Here is a 23,353-nt window from a genome sequence, read left to right as displayed (position 1 = left end):
TGATTTGCTGTAAATAAGACCTGTGTTAATATTGGAAGAATCAGGTGGACAGATATAAATTCTCCAATCAATCATTCTGCAACCATTTGACCTATTTGTCTGGACAGTTCAGCTCATTCTCACTCTTTAGAGACTCTGGCTTCAAATTGAAAATCACTAAAACACCATGAACATAAGAACAGAAGGTGTTCCGCCTTATGAAAACAATATTTAACAAGAGAGAAGTGACATGTTCCCAGCGCTGATATTCCCTTACAACACATACAAATGCCAATGAAGTATATCAATATGATTTAAGCATGCACACATAGGAACATCATATATAAGCCCGGGAATGCAGATGATAATTATTTCAGACACATACAAAAGGAGATATGCACCAGGGCTACACATACGCACAGTCTGCTCCTCCAGCTTCACTTGAAGCCAGCCCAATATAAACAGCCATAAAGTCTAGAAGGTGTTTCAGCCTTCAGCCTGAGCTGACAGAGACTCTCTGAGGAGAAGGGAAATAGAAAACCTGAGTCGAAAGAAAGAGAGCTGAAGAAAGAAAGGGTGAGCGGCTCTATGAGACTGAAAACAGAGACATAGATATAAAGAGAGAGAGAGATATAAAGAGGAGAAGTAGAAGGTATGTCTGGGAAGGTGAGATGAAAGAGAGAGAGAGAGGGAAGCTACGTGGGACACTTCCCTGCATCAGTGTGACCTTCTCTTACACTCCAGAGTGCTCTGGGAAAAGTCTGTACTCCCGTATAAAAATTCCTCACCAATCCAAGGAAAACATTCACCCCAGGCACACTTTCACCTCTTAAACTAATGCGCACACACCTTCACACACACATATATGACACACTCTTTTTACCTCTCAACAGGAACACAGAGCAGCACTGTGTCACCTGCCACGGTGACATTGCACCGTGACAGTGTTTTCAAATGGATCACGTAACACATCAAAAGAGACAGAGAAGGGAAGTGAGAGGGAGAGTTGTGGAGGAAGAGATGGAGAAAGATGGGAGCGTTGAGGAAAGAAGAATTGTTGGATGGAGGGATGGAAAAAACAAAAAAAAGGTGTACTCACAGTCGTCCTAGTTTGGGGTTGGACTGGAAGAGAAGCTCTGGGAGAACCTGGAGTTTATTTCTGTTCACACGACTGCAGGGACAAAAAGAAAAGAGTTTAATGTGAAAAAAGTTTGCGATGGTTGAACCTCAGCATGAACAAAACGAAGCAGACACTCACACTAATAAATCACTCAGATTCACTTTTGTGTTTACTATCACGGAGCAGCAGAGCGCATCACCTTCAAGGTCAGTGGGTTAATGGGTCAAAGGTGAAACTCATGGGAAAGGCTGTCTGGTTTCCTGTGATCCTGACCCACAGGTTATCACGATGCTCTCTCTCTCTGTGTGTAAGCTGCAGATATCGTGATGTAAGCTCTTTAAAGCCAGTTATCACTATCATTCCTGCATGTGATTTAACCCAGAGTGAGAGAAGGAGCGACCTTGCTTTCTGAAGATGTTCAGTCATCTCAGCAGCAGTGGAAGATGTTTAAGGATCAAATGAACTTTAGCAGGACAACGCATTTTAATAACAGTCTTAATCTGGCTTGTCATTTCATTTCATGAGAAGACAAACACGTATCTAATAACCTTCATCTTACTGACCTAAAAGTTCCTTTGTCCAGGAATTCATACTTAATGTCTTTCTCTGATGAATCTGAACTGGTAGATTATCCGTCCTGTATTAACCCACTAATACTGGTCAAGATACACAAATGTGAAAGGCTTTAGGCTCTTGAACCCAAACTTTCCAAGAAGCGGTTTCAGGTTCATGTAGCCAACATCAACATGTCACAGTTTAAAGGAAAGTATACATGCCCACACGAGGTTCAGATGCAAAGAAAGAACTGATTTATTACATATGTGAAAGGACATAATGTGATTTTTTAGCTCTACATCTATAAGAGCGGAACAAGTATCTTCTGATGTATCGTTCTAATAAAATCTAAATAAAAATCTATTTAAACTTGTATGTTGTTTTGTAAATTTAAAAGTTTAGTCAACTTTTTGGGAAAATGTGACAATATTTGTTATGTGATGTGCTATTACAAAAACCAGCAATGCCAATCAAGAGAAAAGAACTTACAGGCAACACTTGTCTATTGTCCCATTAGTATCTCTACATGCACATATATGACAAGAGTATGGAAGTAAAAAAAAACTATAAATTAAGATTCAAAATACAAAAGTTCAATGAAAACATTACAGGTATTTTTACCAGTGATATAGGACTGTTTCTAAACATAACGGTTCATGGAGTGAAAACTCTGCTCATACCCATTGGTTAAATACGATTCAATGTGAACCGAGCCTGAAATGAACACATGGCAATTATTTAGAAAGGAATGAGAGGCACAGGGAGATGGAGTGATGAATAAAATGGTGTCAACCAACAGAAAGATGTGTGCGTGAAGAGTAGGTTGGGGGAGAACGACGTGCCTGCCTGTGTGTGGGTGTTTGTGTGCGTGTGTGTGTGTGTGTGTGTGTGTGTGGAGCGAGGGTGGGGTTGGCAGCAGCAGAGATAGATGAGGACAGTGTGAGGAGAGGGAGTGAAAGTGTTATCAAGCTACCAGAGCATTTGGCTGAGAAACAAGGCGTGCGAGGGGAAAAATAAAAGCAAAGGAGGGCCGGGGTCACGGGGTCGCAGCGTAGAGTCTACGCTGGAGAAGACACAGACAGCAACCTTTAAACCACTGAGATAATGATAATAAGACCATGACTCCTGTGTGCACCAATGGAAAGATAGCTGCCGTCCAAAAAGAGATATCCACCATTTGAAATAATTGACCCCTGCTCCTAGAAAATAACTGCTGGTACTAAAGTAAAGCCCATGACCGCCTACTATTACAGTTATGAGTCACTTTAAGACGCTCACTCACAAAACCGTTATGACTTTTAAGAGAAGAATCCTTTGTGTGTTTTCATATAATAATGACGAGTTTTTTCTGCTTGGAACCTTTGAGATATTACCAACCCGCAAGTCTATGGACACTGTATTTTTAAATTTGGAAAAATTATGTCTATTCGGCAGAATACGACTAAAGCCCGGCAGAAATGGTTTGGAAACTAAAGAGAACTGCTGTCACTGGATTACTGCAGAAAGAGTCTAAATGAAAAAGAAAGAAAATATCCAGCAGTTATAAGAATTATAAAAAATTAATAATATAAACTTATACAACACTAAAAGTCAGGCATTACATTTTTTATTTCAGACCACCTATGTTTCTTTCAAATTAGAGAGAAGATGAACAAGCCAAACACATGACCTTATAATTCATGTTTTAACACAAATGAATGTCCTCAACATGTTTTTCACATTGTGACTCCATAAATCACACGGACTCACCACCTGGACCTCTCACCTCTCACCTTTCACCCTGATCGGCACAACATCAGAAAATCTGTCAGCGACGCATTTAAAAATCACCGTCACTATATTATATGTTGTTTTCTTCCAGAGCAGAAAAAGCAAAGTTTAGTTTTATGTCTAAGTGACTCTAACCAAAGTGTATTGATTGATGTTTACACTGTGTTTTGATTTTACTTTTATATGCAGTTTTATAAACATGTTGGAGCTGCACAAAGCTGTATTTTAAAATTAAACCATCTCCTGTGAGTTTTGACACACCCTCCACCTCTGACCCTCATGACACACCACCTTAAAGAGCCTTTTAACATTAAAGCAGCCCATCACCTCACACTTTCACTATCAGATGTGTGATCTCCATTAAGAGTCAAGATACACATGTTGCTGCCACTCAACATCGCTCAGGTTTCTACCCAGTGTCAGGGAAGTTTCCCGTCACCTGAGCTAACAGCTTTTATCTTTCTGTCTGATACTCTACCGTAGGTCTACTTTTCAGATATGCACTATAGTCCCAGCATTTTCCTGGGGCTGTATGTGAGAATGCAAATGTGCAAGTCAGCTGTTGCTGACATTTTGCAGACATTTTCCTGCCAGGTGCCTGGTTAAATGTCCGTAAAATGTCAGAGTGAGAATACAGCAGGAAATTCACAGGGAGCGGGTGGGCGGGATTTTGATGTTTAAAAAAGAGACGGACAAAAAAACTGAGAAAAACAAAAATAATACAAATATCTCAGGATGCAAAAGAAAAGCCATTCACGTAGAAGACGCAGATGAAGACGTCAACTTAGAAACAGAGAGATTCATGGGCCTTTGGTGATAAGAACCGACGCATGAGTCGATGAAATAAAGACGTGATTATCGCAGCAGAGTTTATACAACATGTCCGGCCTCCTGCTGCTCTGCCTAGCCACCACCCAGCCACCACCCCTTGGCTCTGGACATTTTCCTGTTGCTGTTAATGGTAAAAAGGGATTTTCTTCTAATAAAATCCCCACATTAGACTGGTGTCCTGTGAGAAGGAAACTGTTTCAGATTTGAGACTTGAGAAAACAACTTTTGGAGTCGCCCAGCAGCAACTTGTGCCTTTATCTTACTGCAACTGAATTCATGAAACTGTGGAAAGACCAGAGGAAAATTAAAAACTCTCGTGTGGTGAGATAGTTGACGGACTGACATAATCTGACAGACATATCGCTGAGGAAATATTCAGCTCCAGTCCTAACACAACAATGTCAATTCAACACCGCTACAGGAGCCAAGTCCTGAGTTAGGATCAGCTCCTGTCGTCAGTTGAAGGCCTCCAATATGGCCGCCAGAAGGTGCGTTTCATCACCTGAAAGGAATCTTTCAAAAACCTCTCTGAGATTCAACAGATTATTTTTAGGAAAGAACATCCAACCCACCATCCCATAAGCATCCTGAAAAACAGACGCAGACTCCTGCTTTGGAGCTGCTGCGGGCTGCGTTCCTGTTCTTTCTCCACATAACTCATATTAGTGTCAGTATTTCTAAGTATTCCCCGTTGAGAGTTTGCTTAGTTGCGAGTCAGTAATTCATCTCAGAGAATCTGAAGCTGTGGAGCAGCAGCAAACCACAGCTCTGCTCTGCTCTACTTACATTTTAGAGAATAAGATTATGATTTTGCTCACGAGTGATTCATAATTTCACTGCCCGATCATCAGCTATTAATCAGAGTGTTAATTTGTATGACCTGTGCAATTCAGTGATTAACTGACGAGACAACAGGTATCACTGCAATAACTAATGTCCACGTCAAAGCTATGTTTACTAAGTGCTTCAGCTACTGGAGCTGATACAAAGTCCTATTCGTGGTCTCTCTCTGCAACATATTTTCAAGTTGCAGAGAGTGAGTCCTGATGGGGGACAAGTCCCATATGGACAAGTAAGCCAGATTTGCATAGAAACTCTTTTCAGGTTTCGTGCTGACTGATGGTCACTAGAGTAACAGCATGAGGGGACACTCTCAGTGAAGTCACTAGTCAGCCTGCGCTCAGCGTGAGTCCTGAGTCGTGATCATCCTCCGACAGAGTCATAAACATGCAGGTGTGTGTGTGTGTGTGTGTTAGAGAAGTGTTGTGTTGTGCCCTCACACCTCGATTCTATTGACTCGAGCCTCCGTGTGAACTGACGACACACGTAACAAGGCAATATCTATGGGAGATTCCAAGTGAGTGTGTGAATTGGATAGACTCAGGTATCCTCTCAGTCTACTCTGTGTGTATATGCTTTATGGTTTACTTACAGCCTCTCCAGCAGCCTGAGGTCTTGAAAGGCTCCTCTCTCGACGACGGTGATTTGGTTGTCCTCCAGATGACTAAAGTGACAGACACAAAAAAGACAGAAAGAAAAACAAAGCCAGGATTAATTCAAAGACAAAAACTTGAATGGCACTCAGTAGAGGACATGCACCTCCGGCAAGTGTCCCCTACAATTAAATCAAGACGCGACAAATGGCAAACATTCATAGATATCATTCCCCTCAATATGTCCGATTGTTTTAGCCATGTAGATCCGTGAATCACTCCCTGGGAAAATCTGTGAAAATGTCAAAAAAAATTCAATTTAGATTAGATTAGATTAGATTTCTTTATTTATCCACACAATGGGGAAATTCACTTGTTACAGCAGTAATAGAAAAACAGAATTAAAGTAACAGTGTCGAAGCACTGTAAAATATTACGGATAGAAAAAAAAAAAAAAAAGAGTTCTTTCTTGGCCCATGATTGGCTGACAAACAAACCTAAGTGGTGCTGGTGATAAATCTGAGTCAAGACAATATAGAAATCATTTGATGAAAATGTCACGGATAAAATATCACATTGAGGGACAACCATGTTGTTGGGAATATCGTCCCACAGCCAGTTTCCCCAGTAGACCTGCAGGTTCTCACCAGAGAAAAAAACACCAGATAAATCTTGTTTTCTGGCCGATGCAAACAGTGAAATTAGCTGCTTGCCAGAAACAGACATTTCAAACATGAAGAGAGACACTTGCGCTATTTAAAAAGGGTTGTATAAACAACTAATCAGTGTGCTGAACAAATGAATGTGGCGTGAAGCTAAAGTTTAAGACAAGCAGAGTTTCACAAATGTCCCAGTGCAGTCGCCAAAACAAACAATTCACCACCCGTTCCTCTTCCACCCCTCGATGGATACCGTCTCCATTTCTCTTGTGCCTTTCCAGTGGAGATCCAAGTGTAACGTATATTCCTCACGTTCCCTTTCGGCTCTCTCTCTGTGTGCTGTAATGTTTTTAGGGCTAACTAAGGTTTTCCAGATGGGGCAGAGAATGGGAGAGAGAACATCTCAGCAGATATGTGTTTATACTTTCTGTCTGAGGATGTTAAGAGTGACATCTCCAGAAGGGGAGGAGGAGATCGATGGAGGAGAGAGGTTGATGTGAGAGGAGGAGGCGGAGAGAGAGAGAGAGAGAGGGGGGGGAGAGAGAGAGAGAGAGAGAGAGAGAGAGAGAGAAACAAACAGAGAGAGAGATGCAATAATTAAGAATCCCAGAATGACAGGATGGATTGAGTGAGAGAGAAAAAAGAAAGACGGAGCCAAATATGACTAAAGGAGACGTATCAGAGAGAAGACACCGTCTGGCCTGCTATGCTGAGTCTGAATTGTTTTGGCATGAGCTTAATTGCTTTAGATATTATTTCAAAAGAAATGTTTAGACATGGAGTTGAATAACAGAAATTAATTCATGGTCTGTCATACCTCTTTACACACACACAAACAATCTGTTGGACAAAACATAAACTTGGCTGAAAGATTACAGCCTCAAAAACAAACACAAACATATTCATGGAGAAGCTCGGTTATAGGCACAGGCAAAGATGCACGCACACTTTTAATGATCTTAATTCAAAGAGGCATTAGACAGTTTTTATTTAAAAGAAATTTAACTTGTGAAAACCTTTTCAATGAACCAAAATTCTTGGTAAACTTCAAACCATTTGATATGCAGGACAACTATTCCAGAGTATAACAACTTCAATTTTTGTTTATTTCCCTATTTATTACTCTGGTGAACAACGAGAAGCTCATTTGCCTTTTCTTTCCATTTTTCTCTTCTGTTTGTATTAACAAGAAGCAGGAAATATTATAGCTTGGTGCATACTTACAGGAGGAAATTAGCTTTTGTCTTTCAAAAATCACCACCAATATTTAGAGAAACATTGTTAGAAATGGAATTAATCAACAGTATACTGGATCCACAAAAACAAACACAGTTATGCTCTGGTAGCAAGCAAACCCAAACACACACAAAACCACTCAACATGTGCTCAGCCCTGACTCCAGCCCATCAGTCATAATTCCCAGTCCAGCCAGCATTAATCCATCATGTTTATTTCAGCTTAGCTGCTTTTTCACCAACCCGATAGAAAAAGCTAAATCAGGACATGACTCTGAGTTACTATCAGAGTTTATTTGTCCAAATGAGGGATCAACCACATGCTGGCGTAGGAAAAGTTTTTAAAAGGAAGAGGGAATCATAAGCCAAACACATGGTGCTGGGGGCCGGGGCAGGCATATTGTTCAGATGAGGTACTGTTTTTTTTATTGGGCTGTATCAGGCATTAGTCATCAGCAGAGATGGAGAAAAGAGGAAGAACATACTGATTTCATGTGTGTGGGGCCTGGTGTGTCTAATAACTCCTCCATTCAACCGTATAAGCAAGTCTTAGCAACCATTATAAAAAGCACAATGATGTCATGCTACCTTGTGGCAAACTCTTCTCTCTGAAGGAAACAAGGGGAATCCTTCAGGGAACGGTAACGTCACTTGTTTACGCAAAACGGGTGAAACCACAGAAATTCTCCCTGGCCAAATGTTCAATATCAACCAGGAGTTTTCACCTACATCGCAAATTTGTTTGGAATTACTCAATTTCTCCACAATCTGGAAGACATCTTGCAAGGTAGGGCTGCCAAAGATATTATGGTACAGTTAGTACTGCAGATGGAGGATCAAGCAGAGACGAGCTGAGATCACAGCGCAAAGATCTGAACCTCTCACACTCGCATCAATCAGACTGCTGAATGGATTGTGAATGAAGAGATGTTTAATCAGATTACAGCAGGTAATCTGGTTGAGATGTTGAGATGAGGTTAGGATTCTAAATGTGAGAATCTACAACTCCGACAAATAAGCAATGTTAACTATGATTATTAGATGTTTAACAAGTTGAAAGTACAATTGATGTTGAATTATTTATGTATTCCCTTTTTCCTGCACGTGTCTTCCCTTAATCCTATTTTTAAAACATTTTCTGTATATCTTGAAAGGAGATATATGTGTTTGTAAATCAAAAAGGGCGTCTTGTAATCCCAAGAGGAGATTGGTCAAATGCATTGTGATGGAGAAATATAAATAAATATGTATGTAAGATATAATATTATTATGTTGTATGTGTGCTGTAAGATATCGTTTTGGTTGAGAGGTTGAATGTATGCCAGTTCACCATGGCAGCCATGACTTTGAAGAGGAGTCAGTATGAATAAGGTGGTATTCCCATGTATGGATGGATGGATAATTTGGGAATAATTACAAGCTTGTATGTGGGCATAGGCGTCAGGCAAAGCTTCTTTTTTTTGCAGCTATTGGCTTTTCCTGGAAAGTAGATAGATGCATTTAACTACATGCTAACTTTACCCATGGGAGGTATGTGTGTGGGGGGGGGGGGGGGGGGGGGGGGGGTTGAGTAACCAGGGGAAGATCGAGACACTTGCTTGAGAGTGTGAGAAAAAGAGTGTTAGAAGAAGAGCTGGAGAGAGAGACGAAGCTGGTGATAAAGTAACAGTTAGGGTCAGGCTACACTACTTTTGTTCATCAGTTGATAACCACAGTGTGTGTGTGTCTGTGTTTTTGTGTGTGTGTGTGTGTGTCTGTGGTTGAGTGTGTACTTTCTCAGACTCCTCTCTTTCCCAAGCCATCTCCTTCTCATTTCTTTAACAGATTTGGAGTGGGGAAATGTCACAGCAGCTTATCACCGACCACATGAAACAGGCTGCCGGCCCACCACACACAAACACACTCTCACTCGCACACACACACACTAAAACACACTGCTTCTTTTCTGGTCCTTGTCATCCTGTCTTAAGTACACAGGATGCACTTAAACGTCTACTGGTCTAATTCCTTGTTGTGCTGAAATACACACACATTGATTAAACATGAAACATTGACTGAACGTAAATTCACCACTGCCCTCACAAGTATATAGTTGATGTTAAACAAATACACCAACACAGGCAAAAGCACACATGTATAAACGTACGTCCACTCCTTCAGTGTAGTTTGTGATGGGAGTGTATTTTTATCTGCCCGGTCTGGTTAAAACAGAATGAGGAGGGACGCTGCATGCAGCCAACAGTGATTATAGTTATTACAGGCCTCACTCACACACATATACACACACACGCACACACACAGAGACAGACACACACAAACACAGATTTGAGCCACTTCAGTTAGAAGAGCTGCAGAGCCCTTGAAGTCATTAGGACAGCTGAGAGGACAAGAGGAGTCATGCTCCACAGAGTGCAGCCGTTTAAATCTGATGAGTGTGACAAGCTGGAGAAACATTAGTGACGACTTTTCAGATGATTGGCGTCTTCTATTAGAAAAGACACAAAAGTGTAAAATATAGAAGCCTTGTGATAAAAATGCCGAATAAGAAGTTTATGGTCACCTGCAAGTTTAGACTGCAGTCAATGAAGCAAACTTTGAGGGTAATTTCAGCTTGAGATTGACCTGTCAGTTGGAATCACTGCATCACGTTAGTTCAGGTTGGACACTTTGTGGTAAGTACGTACAGAAGGAACATTCAAATTGAGCAAAAAGGCTTTCAATGTAAATACACGGTGGGCCGGGTAACATTTTTCTGTCCAAACCTGTCTGAGCCCAAGAGAGAACTAACTGAACCGACCCCTACCCAACATGCCTGTGTCTAATTTGCTCTCTCTGGTGTTTCCCTAAATTGCAAAACATGAAAAACTCTGCACAATCAAACTATTGTTCAGCGACCTCATGGGAGACAATCGTGAACTCAACGTTTTCACCAGCTTCAGATCATCTGCATATCATCATAGACCCCCACTAGTCTCACATCTTGTTGTTATGTTGCTTGTTTAACCAATGGGGGTCTCGCTGTTTGTTCCTGGCACCTCAGCTCACGATAGGTCTATTATTTAACCTCGTAAATATTCAGTAATTACGACATTCGACTCCTCGGATAAGAACTGAACTCCCTCATTAGGATGGGAAACAGTATTTTATAGAGACGTGTTTCCCCTATAGCCATATACAGGCCCATTAGGTAAATATAGCATTGTGTAATTACTCCAGCATGGAAGCCTTTTTTTTTTAATGGGACTACTTGCAAAGCAGCAAATACAAGTAACAACAAGGAAAAATAGGAGAATAGGCACATAAAAGACCTGGTGGAGCCTTATTCCAACCAACCTCATGCCTATTGACAAAATAAGCTGTTTGTCAGCACTGTATACGTACGGCTTCTGAATCCAAGCGCAACTTTTCAGATTTCTCAACTCTGTGGCAAACTCGGTGGTTTGCACGACTGAAACTTGGTTAAGTTGAGGACAGACTGATTTAGTGAAGCACAACAAAATGTTTATTTTCAGCAGAGGATGGAACACAAATCTTGATCTCCAGAATTTGTGAACACACCATCAATTACCACGCAAGACTTTTTCCAACAACATGAGTGGGTTTTCTCTCCCTCATTTCTTTAACTGCATTGAATAGTACAAAAGACAGTGATCACAAAGACATGAGGGAGTCTAAGGTTACCTGTTTATCTTTTTGTTAGGACATTTGACGAAGGTCATTTGAAGCCATCAAAAAGTTTGAAGAGCAGTTTTAGTTATGTAAATTGTTTCTGTTAGAAACAATAGGCCCAAACAAATCAAATATAAATGTTTGTTTTTAAGTGGAATGAACAAGTATTCTAACAAAATACATTTCCAAGGTCTCTTTATATGACAATAAAACAGTTTTTACTGACAAACAACTGATTTGATGTAAACTTGTTCAACTACCTTGACATTTGACACCACAAAATGTTGAAATATACAATTAAAGAATCAAACTTACAGAATCCTAAGGTTCTTGAGGCCAGAGAAGTCCACTTTGGTGATTCTCGTGATGTTGTTCCTGTTCAGATCCCTACACAAAGAAACAGAGGTTAGAGGTCAAGATGAATTCAACTGTATCAACTTAATTGATAATAATTTATTATAAATGCATATATTGTCTTTGTAAAAATTATAAAAAAAAGCGAATACACATTTCCGGGCACCCACTTATTGCGTGTTTGTGTCTCTGTGTGTGCCTGTGTGTGTTCTTGCTTGGTCAAATCGTTGAATGTGGCAGTTGGACACAGAGTGAGAATGCCCCTCAGCAAATGAGCCCACACACACTTATACACAAATAAACACCCAAAACATACTAATACTCCCACTGCACAGGCACCATGATATTGTACACGTACACACACACACACACACACACACACACACACACACACACACACACACACACACACACACACACACACACACACACACACACACACACACACACACACACACACACACACACACACACACACACACACACACACACACACACACACACACACACACACACACACACACACACACACCTTCTGCTGTAATTTATTGTGAAGCAAAGTTTCCAACTAAAAGAAAGTGTGATGAAATTATTTTCTCTTTCCATCATCAGAGTTTAAAAGCTTATCGTGTTTCCTGGCTGTCATTCAATCTGTTTTAACTGTGAACGCACAATGTATACATACTGCAATAGGAACTGACTGCCTGAGTGTGTATAGACTGGTTCCCTTTATACAGCCATGCTGTTTATTGAAACGCTGTCGCACTGAAGGAATTAGGGCAGGGGAAAAAAACACACACACACACACACACACACACACAAGAGAACACAGACAAACAACCGACACAATTTTCTCTCTTATTTCACACACAAACTCTCCATAAGCTTTCACTTGCCCTCGCTCGCTCACAGACACACTCACACATACACATAAACAGAGTCTGGTTTTGCCAAGGCAGCCTGCGTGTGTTTTTCATAATACACCTAAACATTTATAAATCTGATTTAAGACCATATTAGGTTTCAAAAGGCTTCCAAAAGCTGCCATGGTAAGGACCACTAATAAGAGCCATACCCAGGCCTGAGACAGGGAGGGCTGGTGCAGGCGAGGGCAGAGCTTCCCCAAAGCCCAGAATGTGGTGCACAGTCCCCCAGGGGTCCATGAAAGGCTCAGGGATTAATGAACGGTTACAATAGCTCAAATGAAACAATGTGAGGTAACATACAATAATTAAAGACCTGATGAGATTACAGCAACTGAGGAACGTTGAAGACAATATTTTTGGGGGTCACTTGTCGAGTAGTGTACTGAGTGACAGGCTCAACGATTCCTCCGGTCCTTAAAAGGGTCAATTTAGTTTCATCAAGCTCATTGTTTTGGTTTAGCAGCTCGTAACTTTTTTGTTTTGGTTCACTCTCCTCAGCCGTACATCCAGACAAGCAAGGCAACAAAAAAAGTGCGACAAAGTTAGCGACTACCTGGTGAAGAGTGAAGCATTGAGCAGCTAAAGAGGTAGACCTTTCCCTCAGAGGCTGGATGAGACCAAAACAGAGCCAAAATAATTGTGAATAGTTTGATTTACACTCCAACCTAACACTATTGTTGTCCCGTGTCTGTGAGTTATGTGTTCGACAACATGAAAACACTTAAAAATCACAAAGAGAAGTTATTCATTTATCTTTATGGTCCATTCAAGAGACCAGATGTGTTTTCGACAGCGAATCACTCCAGCATCATCCAAACTAGATGCTGCTGGTTCTTGTCACTGGTTTTCAGCGCATATGTGATTGTGAAACAGTTTGATGAGCCTTCAAGGATGTGATGAAAATCTCAATACAGCATTGACTTTGAATTTTCATCTTGAGGAAAGAGGTGCTTCTATGGTTTTTTCCCCTGCTTGTTGATGTGTGATTTCATTTTTACATTTACTTTAGTGACTCTGCAGCAGCATCCAATCTGACCATTTCTGTTCCCCGTCCCTCGACCTCTATCCATCCTCTCCTCCCTGTTACCACTCTGTTATCTATCACTTCTTATCTTTTCACATTTGGCAACAATCTTTCAGCTTTTCTTTTTCCCCCCTCTCCCTCCATTAATCTATCTTCAATCTCTCCTTTCCCAGGTCACTGCTCTTTAATGTCAATCTGTCAGTCCTTCACAGCCAGCATCAACCTGAGTTCCCAGCCTTCCTCTCAACTTTTTCTTCTAATCTCCCCTCTTTCACTGTCTCCCCTTCTCTCAATCTCTCATGTCTTATCTTCTACTGTTTCACAGTTGACTAAACACTTTTTCTTTGCTTTCCTCTGTTAGTTTGTCCCCATCTAATCGCTTCACTTTTATCTCCATCTCTCACTCTTTTAACAGTCGGCTTTATTTTTCCTTCCCCTCTTTTTTTTTCTCTCCCTGCTTCTCTAATCTCTCCATCCTTATCTCCATCTTTCTCTTGTTCACAGTGGAAACTTCTTCTCTCACCAGGGAAACCGCTCTGTGGTCAAACAAACAGTGAGGACACAGGGCCAGGTGGAGAGGGACGCCATCGCCCCCATCTAAAATCATGACTTAAAATCCGAACAAAGTCATTGCCGCTGAATAGGATTGAATGATACTAGCTGTAATAACGAAAGTAAGAAATTCTCAAGATAAAATCACATGCTACACTAATATAACAGGAGCTGATACACCATCTCTCACCACTGCAAAAAGGAGATACGCTCCAGTTGTCCTGCACTGCAACTGGCAAGTATACAGTTGTAGTGCAGCTAGAGCTGCATCAAATATCAGAAGTTTGGTAATATTTCATGATTCCAACAAGTAAAACAGGGTCTTAAACCGTATGCAGGTCTTAATGCAGGTCTTTATTTACTACTTTTTCAGTTTAAACTGTCAAACTAGATGATAAGAGAAGATCTCTGTTTTTCAGATCTTGAGCCAGGCCATACAACGACAGTAATCATCACTTCGTACATGTCACCAGTTGTTATCGTTAAATACTGACAGTGCAGGCATTGGTATCAGGAAGAGAAAAATGCTATCTGAACATCTCTACCTCAAAGCAGTAAGAGTTTGTGCATTGAGATGAGGACAGATGCTTGTCTAGAAGGTACTTGCTCTTCGTGGGAACTGTTGAGCTTCTTTATAATATTTAAAAAGGTCTCTAAGTGCCTTGAGAACATTTCTGAAATGATTTGCTGCAATACAAATATAATTGAATTGAATAGAAAGGCCTTGTGATGCAAAATTAGAGCTAATGGAGGATATGAATCATGTGGGGCCGAGTGTTTTATGCACCTGGTCTGCTGAAGCTCCAGATCCACCCCGCCCAGCAGTAAACTTTAACTCAGCTTAAATTTAACTGACCAGCTGGCAGTCAGACAACTAACGAGAGGCTTTAGCACTAAAGCCTTCACCAGTGTTTGTTTCCATCACCGGCAGGAGAAAGGCGCATGTGTGTTTGCTACAAAGGGATAAGAGAAGAATGCAAACAACAGGTGTTCACGGAATTAATATATACCATAAAACAAACACAAAGATCCCCACCACAGCACATCCCAGACCACTGAAACCAGTGAACCCTATAGTCTGGCTGCCTTGGGCCAGCAAACTAACTGACAACACACACACACACACTGTAGGTAAAGGTATGTGGAAAGATAAATGTGTCTCCTGTGACGACTTGGGTTTGGATTTCACTCCCCCCCGGAGTGTATGCAAATAATCAAGAACGTCATTTGTGTTTGCAAAGACGGACTCTGATTTGTAAGTGTGATGTCGGCATGATTGAGAAAGAGACAGTAGGCATACAGAGTCAGGAGGGACTAAAGGAATGAAAGTGCCACTTTTGAAGTGGTGGCCTCAAACCAATCAAAGTATGAGCACTATGGCAGATCAGAGGACATCACATGAGGAGTCGGTCCTTCATATGTGGCCCAGGACGAATTTGTGTTCACACAGCGAAACAAGTTGGAGGTGGTTTGAGTGATTGGATTCAGACCTGAACTTATTGCTGACCCCTTATGATCAGATCACTCGGGGTGCATGTGAATACCAGGTCTGAAAGTGGGCTGAAGAGCTCAATGAATCAGAAGTTGGACTCGACCCTTGAAGAAACCATGACCATTAATACAAAAAATGAAAGTCAGGTCACACGCCGGTCAATTGAGTTACTCTTCCTCTACTCGAACAACTATCTCCATCGGTCTGGTTGGTACGTTTTCTTGACCTTTGACCTCTGTTTTCCTCTATCTGGGAAAACAATGAGGAATAACGATTAAGTACTGCAAACTGTTTCCTCTCTTTGTTCTGCGCTGTCTATCTGTCTCTGACACGGCGACATTTCCTCTTTTCACTTTTTCTCTCAGTGTATCGTTGCACTGCATCCTTATCTCTCTATCCCTCCATCCTTTCCCTTTCATCCCCGGTTGTTCTCCACCTCACGCCTCGTTTCCGAATGCGTTCGCTTCCTGTGCTAATCTCCTGTTATTTTCCACAACGGTCTTGTACCTCTTCATGTTCTAATTCCTCCTTTCTTGCTCTCCATACTTCTCTCTCTTTCTCAACTCTCTTTGATAGGTATGCTCAATTTCGCTCTCTAAGTCTCCCAGTTACGCAAGGAATCCTAATTGCCTTCTTCCTTTTCCTCTACAGATCTACTGTGTCAGTCACAGTAGCACTGGGCAAAGCATCAAGCCACTTCAAACTTAGCCTTGGGTATTGCTGCACTTCAAATGTTTGAATATGACATTAAGCAGGAACTTTTCACACAACCTCAATCACAGTAATGTAATCTCACTTGATATTAACCATGAAGGGCAAAAGTAATGTTATTGTGAAACTGTTTGATCTATCAGGACTGAGAGCAGCTTATTGCAGCCAAACCAGTGAGTAAAGTCTAGTGTTGTTGCTAAATACATATGAACGGTTAGAATATAGTCTTAACTGATCATGGTTGAATAAACATAAGAGATAAAGCTGCACAATTTGCCCTTGGGGAAATGCAGTCTCTATTCAGAGCTATTTGTCACAGCGGTGTCATTTCTAAATGACATAGTTTCAGCCACATTCATCAGTTAACATATGCTCCTACTTTCTCCCTCAGCAAAGTCTAATGCAGCAGAACAGCAGGGTAAGGAAATGACTAAATGAATAAAGAGAAACCGACTGATGATCCAATCGTGGTTTACAATTGTCTATTGCCGTCTACCGCCAATAAAAATACTTGTTCTAAGGGTGTGTGCCGACAACTGACATTTATTATTTGTTGGGAGTTGTTGATTGCAAGCTAAAAACAGAAGCCCTGCATTTCTGTTGTCCAAAGATGATGTGCCAGCACCATCATATGTTTTGTGCCATAAACATTTATATAAAAGAAAAACCATGAGAATATTAGAATCTCAATTCCAAGAACTATGATTCTCATGTTATCCAGAAAGTGCTGCCCTAACAAGAGTTTACCAAATGTACTGTCAGAAAAGTCTGTGCGAGTTGAAAATGATTCAACTTGAGGAAGATATTCATGCTTCGACAAAGGTTTTGTAAATCTACTTCATAAACCGATGGAGGCGAGAAAGAAGATGAGCTCTGTGTTCAGTATAAGCTTGAGTTGAACACACACACGTAGACTAACACACACATTCAGTGAGCGGGTCTTAATATCTGCATGTTCAGAGATAAGAGACATGATGGAGGTAACAATGTCAGTCAAGCAGCAACCACTAATGTTGCTATAGAAACTAGATGTTCAAATGGAGCTAACAGCTGGATCGTGGCACAGCAGAAATATTAAACATTAAAATGTATGTGCGTGTCTTGAATGTATAAAGTTTTTTTATATAAGCACTCGAGTGTACGACCTCTATAAATGATTATGTAACATGGACGTCATACATTTTAAAAGGTAGAACGATGTAATGCTGGAAAGCATCACAAAGAATGACGGTTACAATCCCTGTCTCTGCTTGCGCACCATATATTGTCTACAAGAGTTTACATGAGTCTTCAAGTTTTGGAAAATTTGGGAGGTTTGTGGAACATTTGTTCTCCTGAGCGACCGTTTACTGCTGTTTTGGATTTCTGTCATCGTGACACTAATAGGTAGTGAGCTCACCGCCATTACAAATCTGCTCTCTGGGATACACAGCAATCATCACTGGGAGATTTTGTTGTTCACATCAAACACAGACACACAAACACACACGGCATTTGAACACAAGAACAAGCGAATAGAGGCACACTCACACAAGAGGTCCAGGGTTGAACCTACAGACCTTTGAGGACACCAGGGTCATGCTCTTTAACATTGTGCATGACAGGATATTGAAAGGCTCATACCAGTACTTTGCAGATATTATTAGTTATTTTACCGTCAGCATTACGTAAAATAATTCAGTGGGTCACCATCAGGTTTATGTAGTCAAAGCTTGAAATACCAGAATGGCCCTCGAGTGCAGGTCTAGCAGTCTCCTATCAAACCATATTGAGGAATTGTATATGTCAATATCATGTCAAATAAATGCAGTCAATTGCAGTGTTATAAAAAGTGATTTGATTTATTCCCTGATCCAACCCTTAATCCAGCTCCACAACAAAAGCTATTGGTTTTTTACTTCTCCTATATCCCATCCTTCCTCCAAATTTCATGAAAATCCATTGAGTTTTTTTTGCATAAACAATGAGGCCATTTTTACAAATAACAACAAGCAGGCTAAGGCATCCGAAAACAGCTTTGCAAACATCAGTGTGTTTTATGACTGTTTACAAACCACTGGTTCTTTTGTGTGTTTACTGGGATTGACTCTCTCTGTAGTTGAGATGGTCTCCACCTCAACCCGGGTTTGTGACTGCTTCATTTCTAAAGTATTTTTGTTTCTTCATGCGTCACGATCACCGTCATCAATCACTGTTGGTTTCTCTTCTACATGTTTCTAATTATCAAGCTTCATATTACTCAGGCTTCAATATCGGTCAACAGCAGGATTTACAGTGCGAAAGGCGAATGAAGGGAAACTGTTTTGCTCTTGTGATGAGTTTGCTGTTGCGACCACCGACACACTGACCCCACTGTTGGAGATAGTTTCTTGTGTAGGCTCTGCGTTCTTCCCCGAAACATTCTGACACTTGACATTTAACATTTTCTCTGGCCGGTGTTGCTCACCCCACATTTGTCCCTGTGGGTTGAAAATCTCTCTCCGTTTGTACAAATAAGGTGCCGGCTTGTTGGAGAGATCTGCAATGTCTAGAATGCAAACAAATGCGAAAAGAAACTAAACAAAAGGGAGGAAGAAAACTTCATTCCCAAAAATAGAGATAAAAGGAAAGAGGAGAGGAGCAACGAAGAGGAGGAGCAGAGACACTGATGATAAAGGAGCTATTAGACTATAGCAGACTAAAGGACACTCGTTTTGAATTTGTGCAAAGGAATTATGTGCACAACAGGTCCCTCCATCTCATCTGCACTTAAATACTTGTCTTTAACATAAGCTCCGTCTTTCCAACTCACTTTTTGCTCTTTCTTACCCTTTGTAGATCTGTTTCTCTATTTTTCCATCTTCATCCCCTTGTATCTTCTCAATCTTAGTTGATCTCAGTCTGTAGAATTACCTGTTAATGCCCCTTTCACAACTGATCGGGTTTTGTGAAAATCAGGAGGAGTAATGTCTCCTCTCTTCGTATTGCTTTGTTTTCTGTCTGTCATAATTTATTCCTCTCGCCGCCGTAGGTTCTATTCAACGTTAATGCGACTCAACCTCAGGAAATTCATAGTTTGGTGTTGCTGTTAACCACGCAGGCTTGACCACATTAGGGAGTCGCCTGCAGGCATAGCTCGGCTGAAAATTGGACTGAAAACAGCCAATTATGGTGAAAGTCACACTTTCATATTACACACACATACTGTATGCACTGCCAAATGCACACAAATAAACATAAATATGTATCACGGAGGGGTGTGCACTGTGCAGAGAAACACACTGAGAAAAAGTCCCAGCAGAGTGCATATAATGTGTTGCTTTGGTGACAGTGGTCTAACAAAACGGTGGCATAGCTTGTTAACATCAAACGACTACGAGCATATCGCGCGCACACACACACACACACACACACTCATGCACACACAACCAGAGCGGTGTTTTAGTCTGAGACACACTCTGAAGTCCTCCGGTCTGATGGCTTCTGTTTTGGCAGAAAGTCAAAGAAGGTCATTCGTGACTCGAGGTAGTTTCTCTGTGACACACACACACACTCTCTCTCGTTAGATGTCAAAGTTTCCATCTACAACCAATTGCATCTTTAATCCAGCAAAAGCATTAGAATGTACTATGTGTGTATGTAAGCTTGAGCTTGCAGAAAGGCGAATGCTTTAAATGTGTGGTTGCCTGCATTAAACTTCCTATGTGCTTTCTTGCATATATTTTTGTTGAGTATATGAATGCACCTTCTTCACATGTGTGTGCTCTTGAACCATCTTTGTGAGGAGCCATTTTTAGACCTTGAGAGAGAGGTTATTTCTGCTACTTCAAAGAGCGTTTTGCAGGGTAAAAAAAAACAGACAACCTGGGTCTTATTTTTCCTATCGGCAATCATAAAACAAGGCAAAGGCAAAACGCAACAGGCGATCAAGTCAAGTCTTACGCCGACCCCCAGGTTAGCAAAACTTACTTTGAAGAGAAAATTAAGGCAAACGGTGAAATAATCACCGAAAGTGTTCCCTGCAAACATCCATCACAGTTAAGAGACCATCTAGGCTGTCAAACTTTGACCTGTTATACTTTCAGTACTTTTGCATACACATCTTTTCTGTGCAAAGAGGGAATAGAGTTTCACTCCCTTTAAATGTTTTAGATAATCTGGTTAACTGTTGGCTTGTCTACAGGTGATTCCAGGAGCAATGTTCTCAGATTGCTGCAGTTCCTTTGATTGGCTTCACACTTGCATTGCATATTATTAAGGGCACAAGGAAATGCAGAGTGAAATTTGGAGCAATTTGGAAACGAAATTCATCCAATATTAAGAAACTGAATAAACGGTCAGCTGCATGGGACTTATCAACATTATGCGGGTATTTCTCCAGTTTGAAGGTTCTGCTTTCTGAGTCAAGCTTTACTGAACTCTGAATAAACAGGTGAGCAGCTCTTTGTGCAGCTTCAGGGTTCTGTGGACCGAGTCCTGCAGTCGGTCTTTACTTGCTACGGCTCAGTTCCTGCACGTCACTTTTACGGATTCAGAAAGAAAGCTGCAACCAGCATCAGCGTGAGTGAGGGAATGCTACAATCGTGTAAACATTCATGCATAGTTTTAAGTATGCAGTCTCACGTCTGCATGCATGTGCATGTGATGTATGCCAGTGAGTTTGTGCAGCCTGTTGCCTTTTTGTGTGTGCCCATGTGAATGCTGTGTGTTTGTCTGTGTATGTTTTAGTGTCGCATCCAGCTTGCATTCGTTTCCCAGAAGGGCAGTGCCCACTGTCGGTGCCAGCTGGCTGCCATCCTGGCAGACTGAAAGTCATTATAGCGAAAGGTCAACTGCCCGCACATTGGAGAAATCTGGGGAAGAGAAGATCACCCACTGACCTAAAAAACTGGAGCCTAAATATTGGTTACCCTCACTTGTGCCATTTGGCATCAAATAACTGAATCCAACAAAGTTATAAGAACACAAAATTGTTACCAGGAGATGCCCACAGACGATAGGCGTGACATTAAGAGGCTGTTAGAGAACAGCAAGCTTACTGTGGTTTTTACTTATTAGTTTAGACTTGTCTGCTATAGCAATAACACACGGCTGCTCCTCAAATGTATTACATCACCATCATACCCACGATAACAGTAAAAAAAAACAAAAAAAACTCTTCATTGAATGATGGCTTTTATTCAGCAGTTACCAAACCATGTGTGCTGACTGAAGCTTTCTTCAAAGTAGCGTATATATACAGAAATGCTGTGCGAAGAGAAAATACACCAATTAGCTCCCTGGTTCCCACAAATGCTGGCAAAGTACCAACACAGCATGGTTAGCATTGGGATTGCCAAAACAGTTGTAATGCGTCTTTGACTTATCAGACGTCTTTGGTGTGGTTATATACCCGTATGGACTAAAATTACGGTTAATAGGATTTTGAGCTTGTGAATTGCTGGTCAGAAATAATTCCAAAGTAGATGTGAATCAAACTTTGTAAACCTGTATCATAAATCTGCACAAGATTCAAGTTTGTAAGTGTCTGGAAAAGATTTGAATTTTTCAAAACGAGAGAAAGACTGATTTGTGCAAAAGTCAAAGTTCTCAGACTGTGTGAAGCTGAAAGTACAAGTTCTTACACCTTATTGTACAAGTCTTTTTTTATTCATGCACACTTTCTTTCAACTCTTTACTACACATGTGCAAACTTCATCCAGATTTATTTCAAATGGTTTACGAAGGCTTTTATTTGTGAACATCACATAACAAGTTTAAAAGCGTATTGGCCCTAATTTGCACCCCATTTAACCAACAGAATACTATTTGTAATGACTTCATGCAAATGCTCAGGCCACAACTGAAAGGAGCTGAGCCAAAACTGAAGCAAACGCCAGAGTTCCTTAGTCATTACAGATTGTTCTCGATCCAGTCAAATTACACTAAATTTAGGGGACGGGAACTATGTCAGCACAAATTAGCTGGTCTGCGACAAGCACAGGTTAGCAACGCACTATTCAAAGATCACAAAGACATAAACAAACACTCACACACACACACAGCTATCCTTGTTAGGATATTGCATTGACTTCCGTTCATTGCAGACAGCCTGACCCTAACATTACCCCCAACCTTAACCAAGACCTCAGAAATGACGTGTTTCCTCATTAGGACGAGGCTTCGTACCCCACGAGGACTATACTGGTTGGGACAAGGTCAGTGTTTATACTGAAAAATGCCCCACAGAGGTAGAAAACACACACACACAATCCAGTTCCACCATGGAATGCCATTTCAGAGCCGAGGGTGTGGCGGTTAACAGCGTCCATTGACCAATCAACACCAAGCTTTGATAAAGGCCAGAAGCAGAGGCTAGAACGAGTGTGTCCATTCTACACAGAGAGACACGCACTCGCTGAAGAATGTTCACATATACACACAAAAACACACACACACACACACACACACACGTACAGTGGCAGGATCCTACAGTGGTGAGCACCAGCGTAGGTTGGCACACTGAGGGGAAATGGGAACTGGATTGGACAGATGCTGTTGGCAAACTGGAGGTGTGTGTGTGTGTGTGTGTGTGTGTGTTGAAGACGGAGTTGGAGGTCAGGCAATGAGTGGTGGAGAGAGGTAGGGAAAGGATTTCAGAAAGAAAGCGAGAATGAGGGAGGACAGAGGGGTAAGTAAGAGGAGTTTGTGAGAAGAAACAAAAGGAAAGAGAGGAAAAGCCAGATGAGGCTCGAGAAAGAGGAGAAGGTGTCACTCGTAAGAAACTTGCCAAAACGCTCTCAACATGCCGCTAGTGAAGGAACAGAGCAATGGGCAGAGTTAGTTTGGGTGAAGTTGGCTCTGGAGGTTTGCTACTTCCAATAGTGAACTCTTTCAACTGCAGACACGGGCACACACATCGTAGCCAGCAGAATAAGAATGAAATAACGCGATCAAAGCATCAATTTCCACACATTTTACAGCTGCTCGGGCAACGGTTAGGAATTTGCTGCTCCAAAAAAAAACACATTTGAGGGTGTGCACGTGCGGGTGAGTGTGCATTCCCTGTAGGGCAGGTGTGAATT

General features: G+C 41.3%; 1 protein-coding gene across 1 annotated transcript in view; it reads right to left on the bottom strand.

Moving 5' to 3' along the window:
* Positions 1 to 23,353, bottom strand: part of slit3 (slit homolog 3 (Drosophila)) — a 217,199-nt gene that overhangs the window by 192,463 nt on the left and 1,383 nt on the right. Inside the window, exons 2-4 of the mRNA XM_062393846.1 lie at positions 11,567 to 11,638; positions 5,688 to 5,759; positions 1,079 to 1,150 (exon numbers count right to left, since the gene is read on the bottom strand). Of these exons, the coding sequence (XP_062249830.1) occupies positions 1,079 to 1,150; positions 5,688 to 5,759; positions 11,567 to 11,638 (216 nt within the window). The remainder of the gene's footprint in view (positions 1 to 1,078; positions 1,151 to 5,687; positions 5,760 to 11,566; positions 11,639 to 23,353) is intronic.

The sequence above is a fragment of the Platichthys flesus genome, chromosome 8, assembly GCF_949316205.1.
Source record: "Platichthys flesus chromosome 8, fPlaFle2.1, whole genome shotgun sequence".
Taxonomy (NCBI): domain Eukaryota; kingdom Metazoa; phylum Chordata; class Actinopteri; order Pleuronectiformes; family Pleuronectidae; genus Platichthys; species Platichthys flesus.
This window is presented reverse-complemented; position numbering and strand designations above follow the sequence as displayed.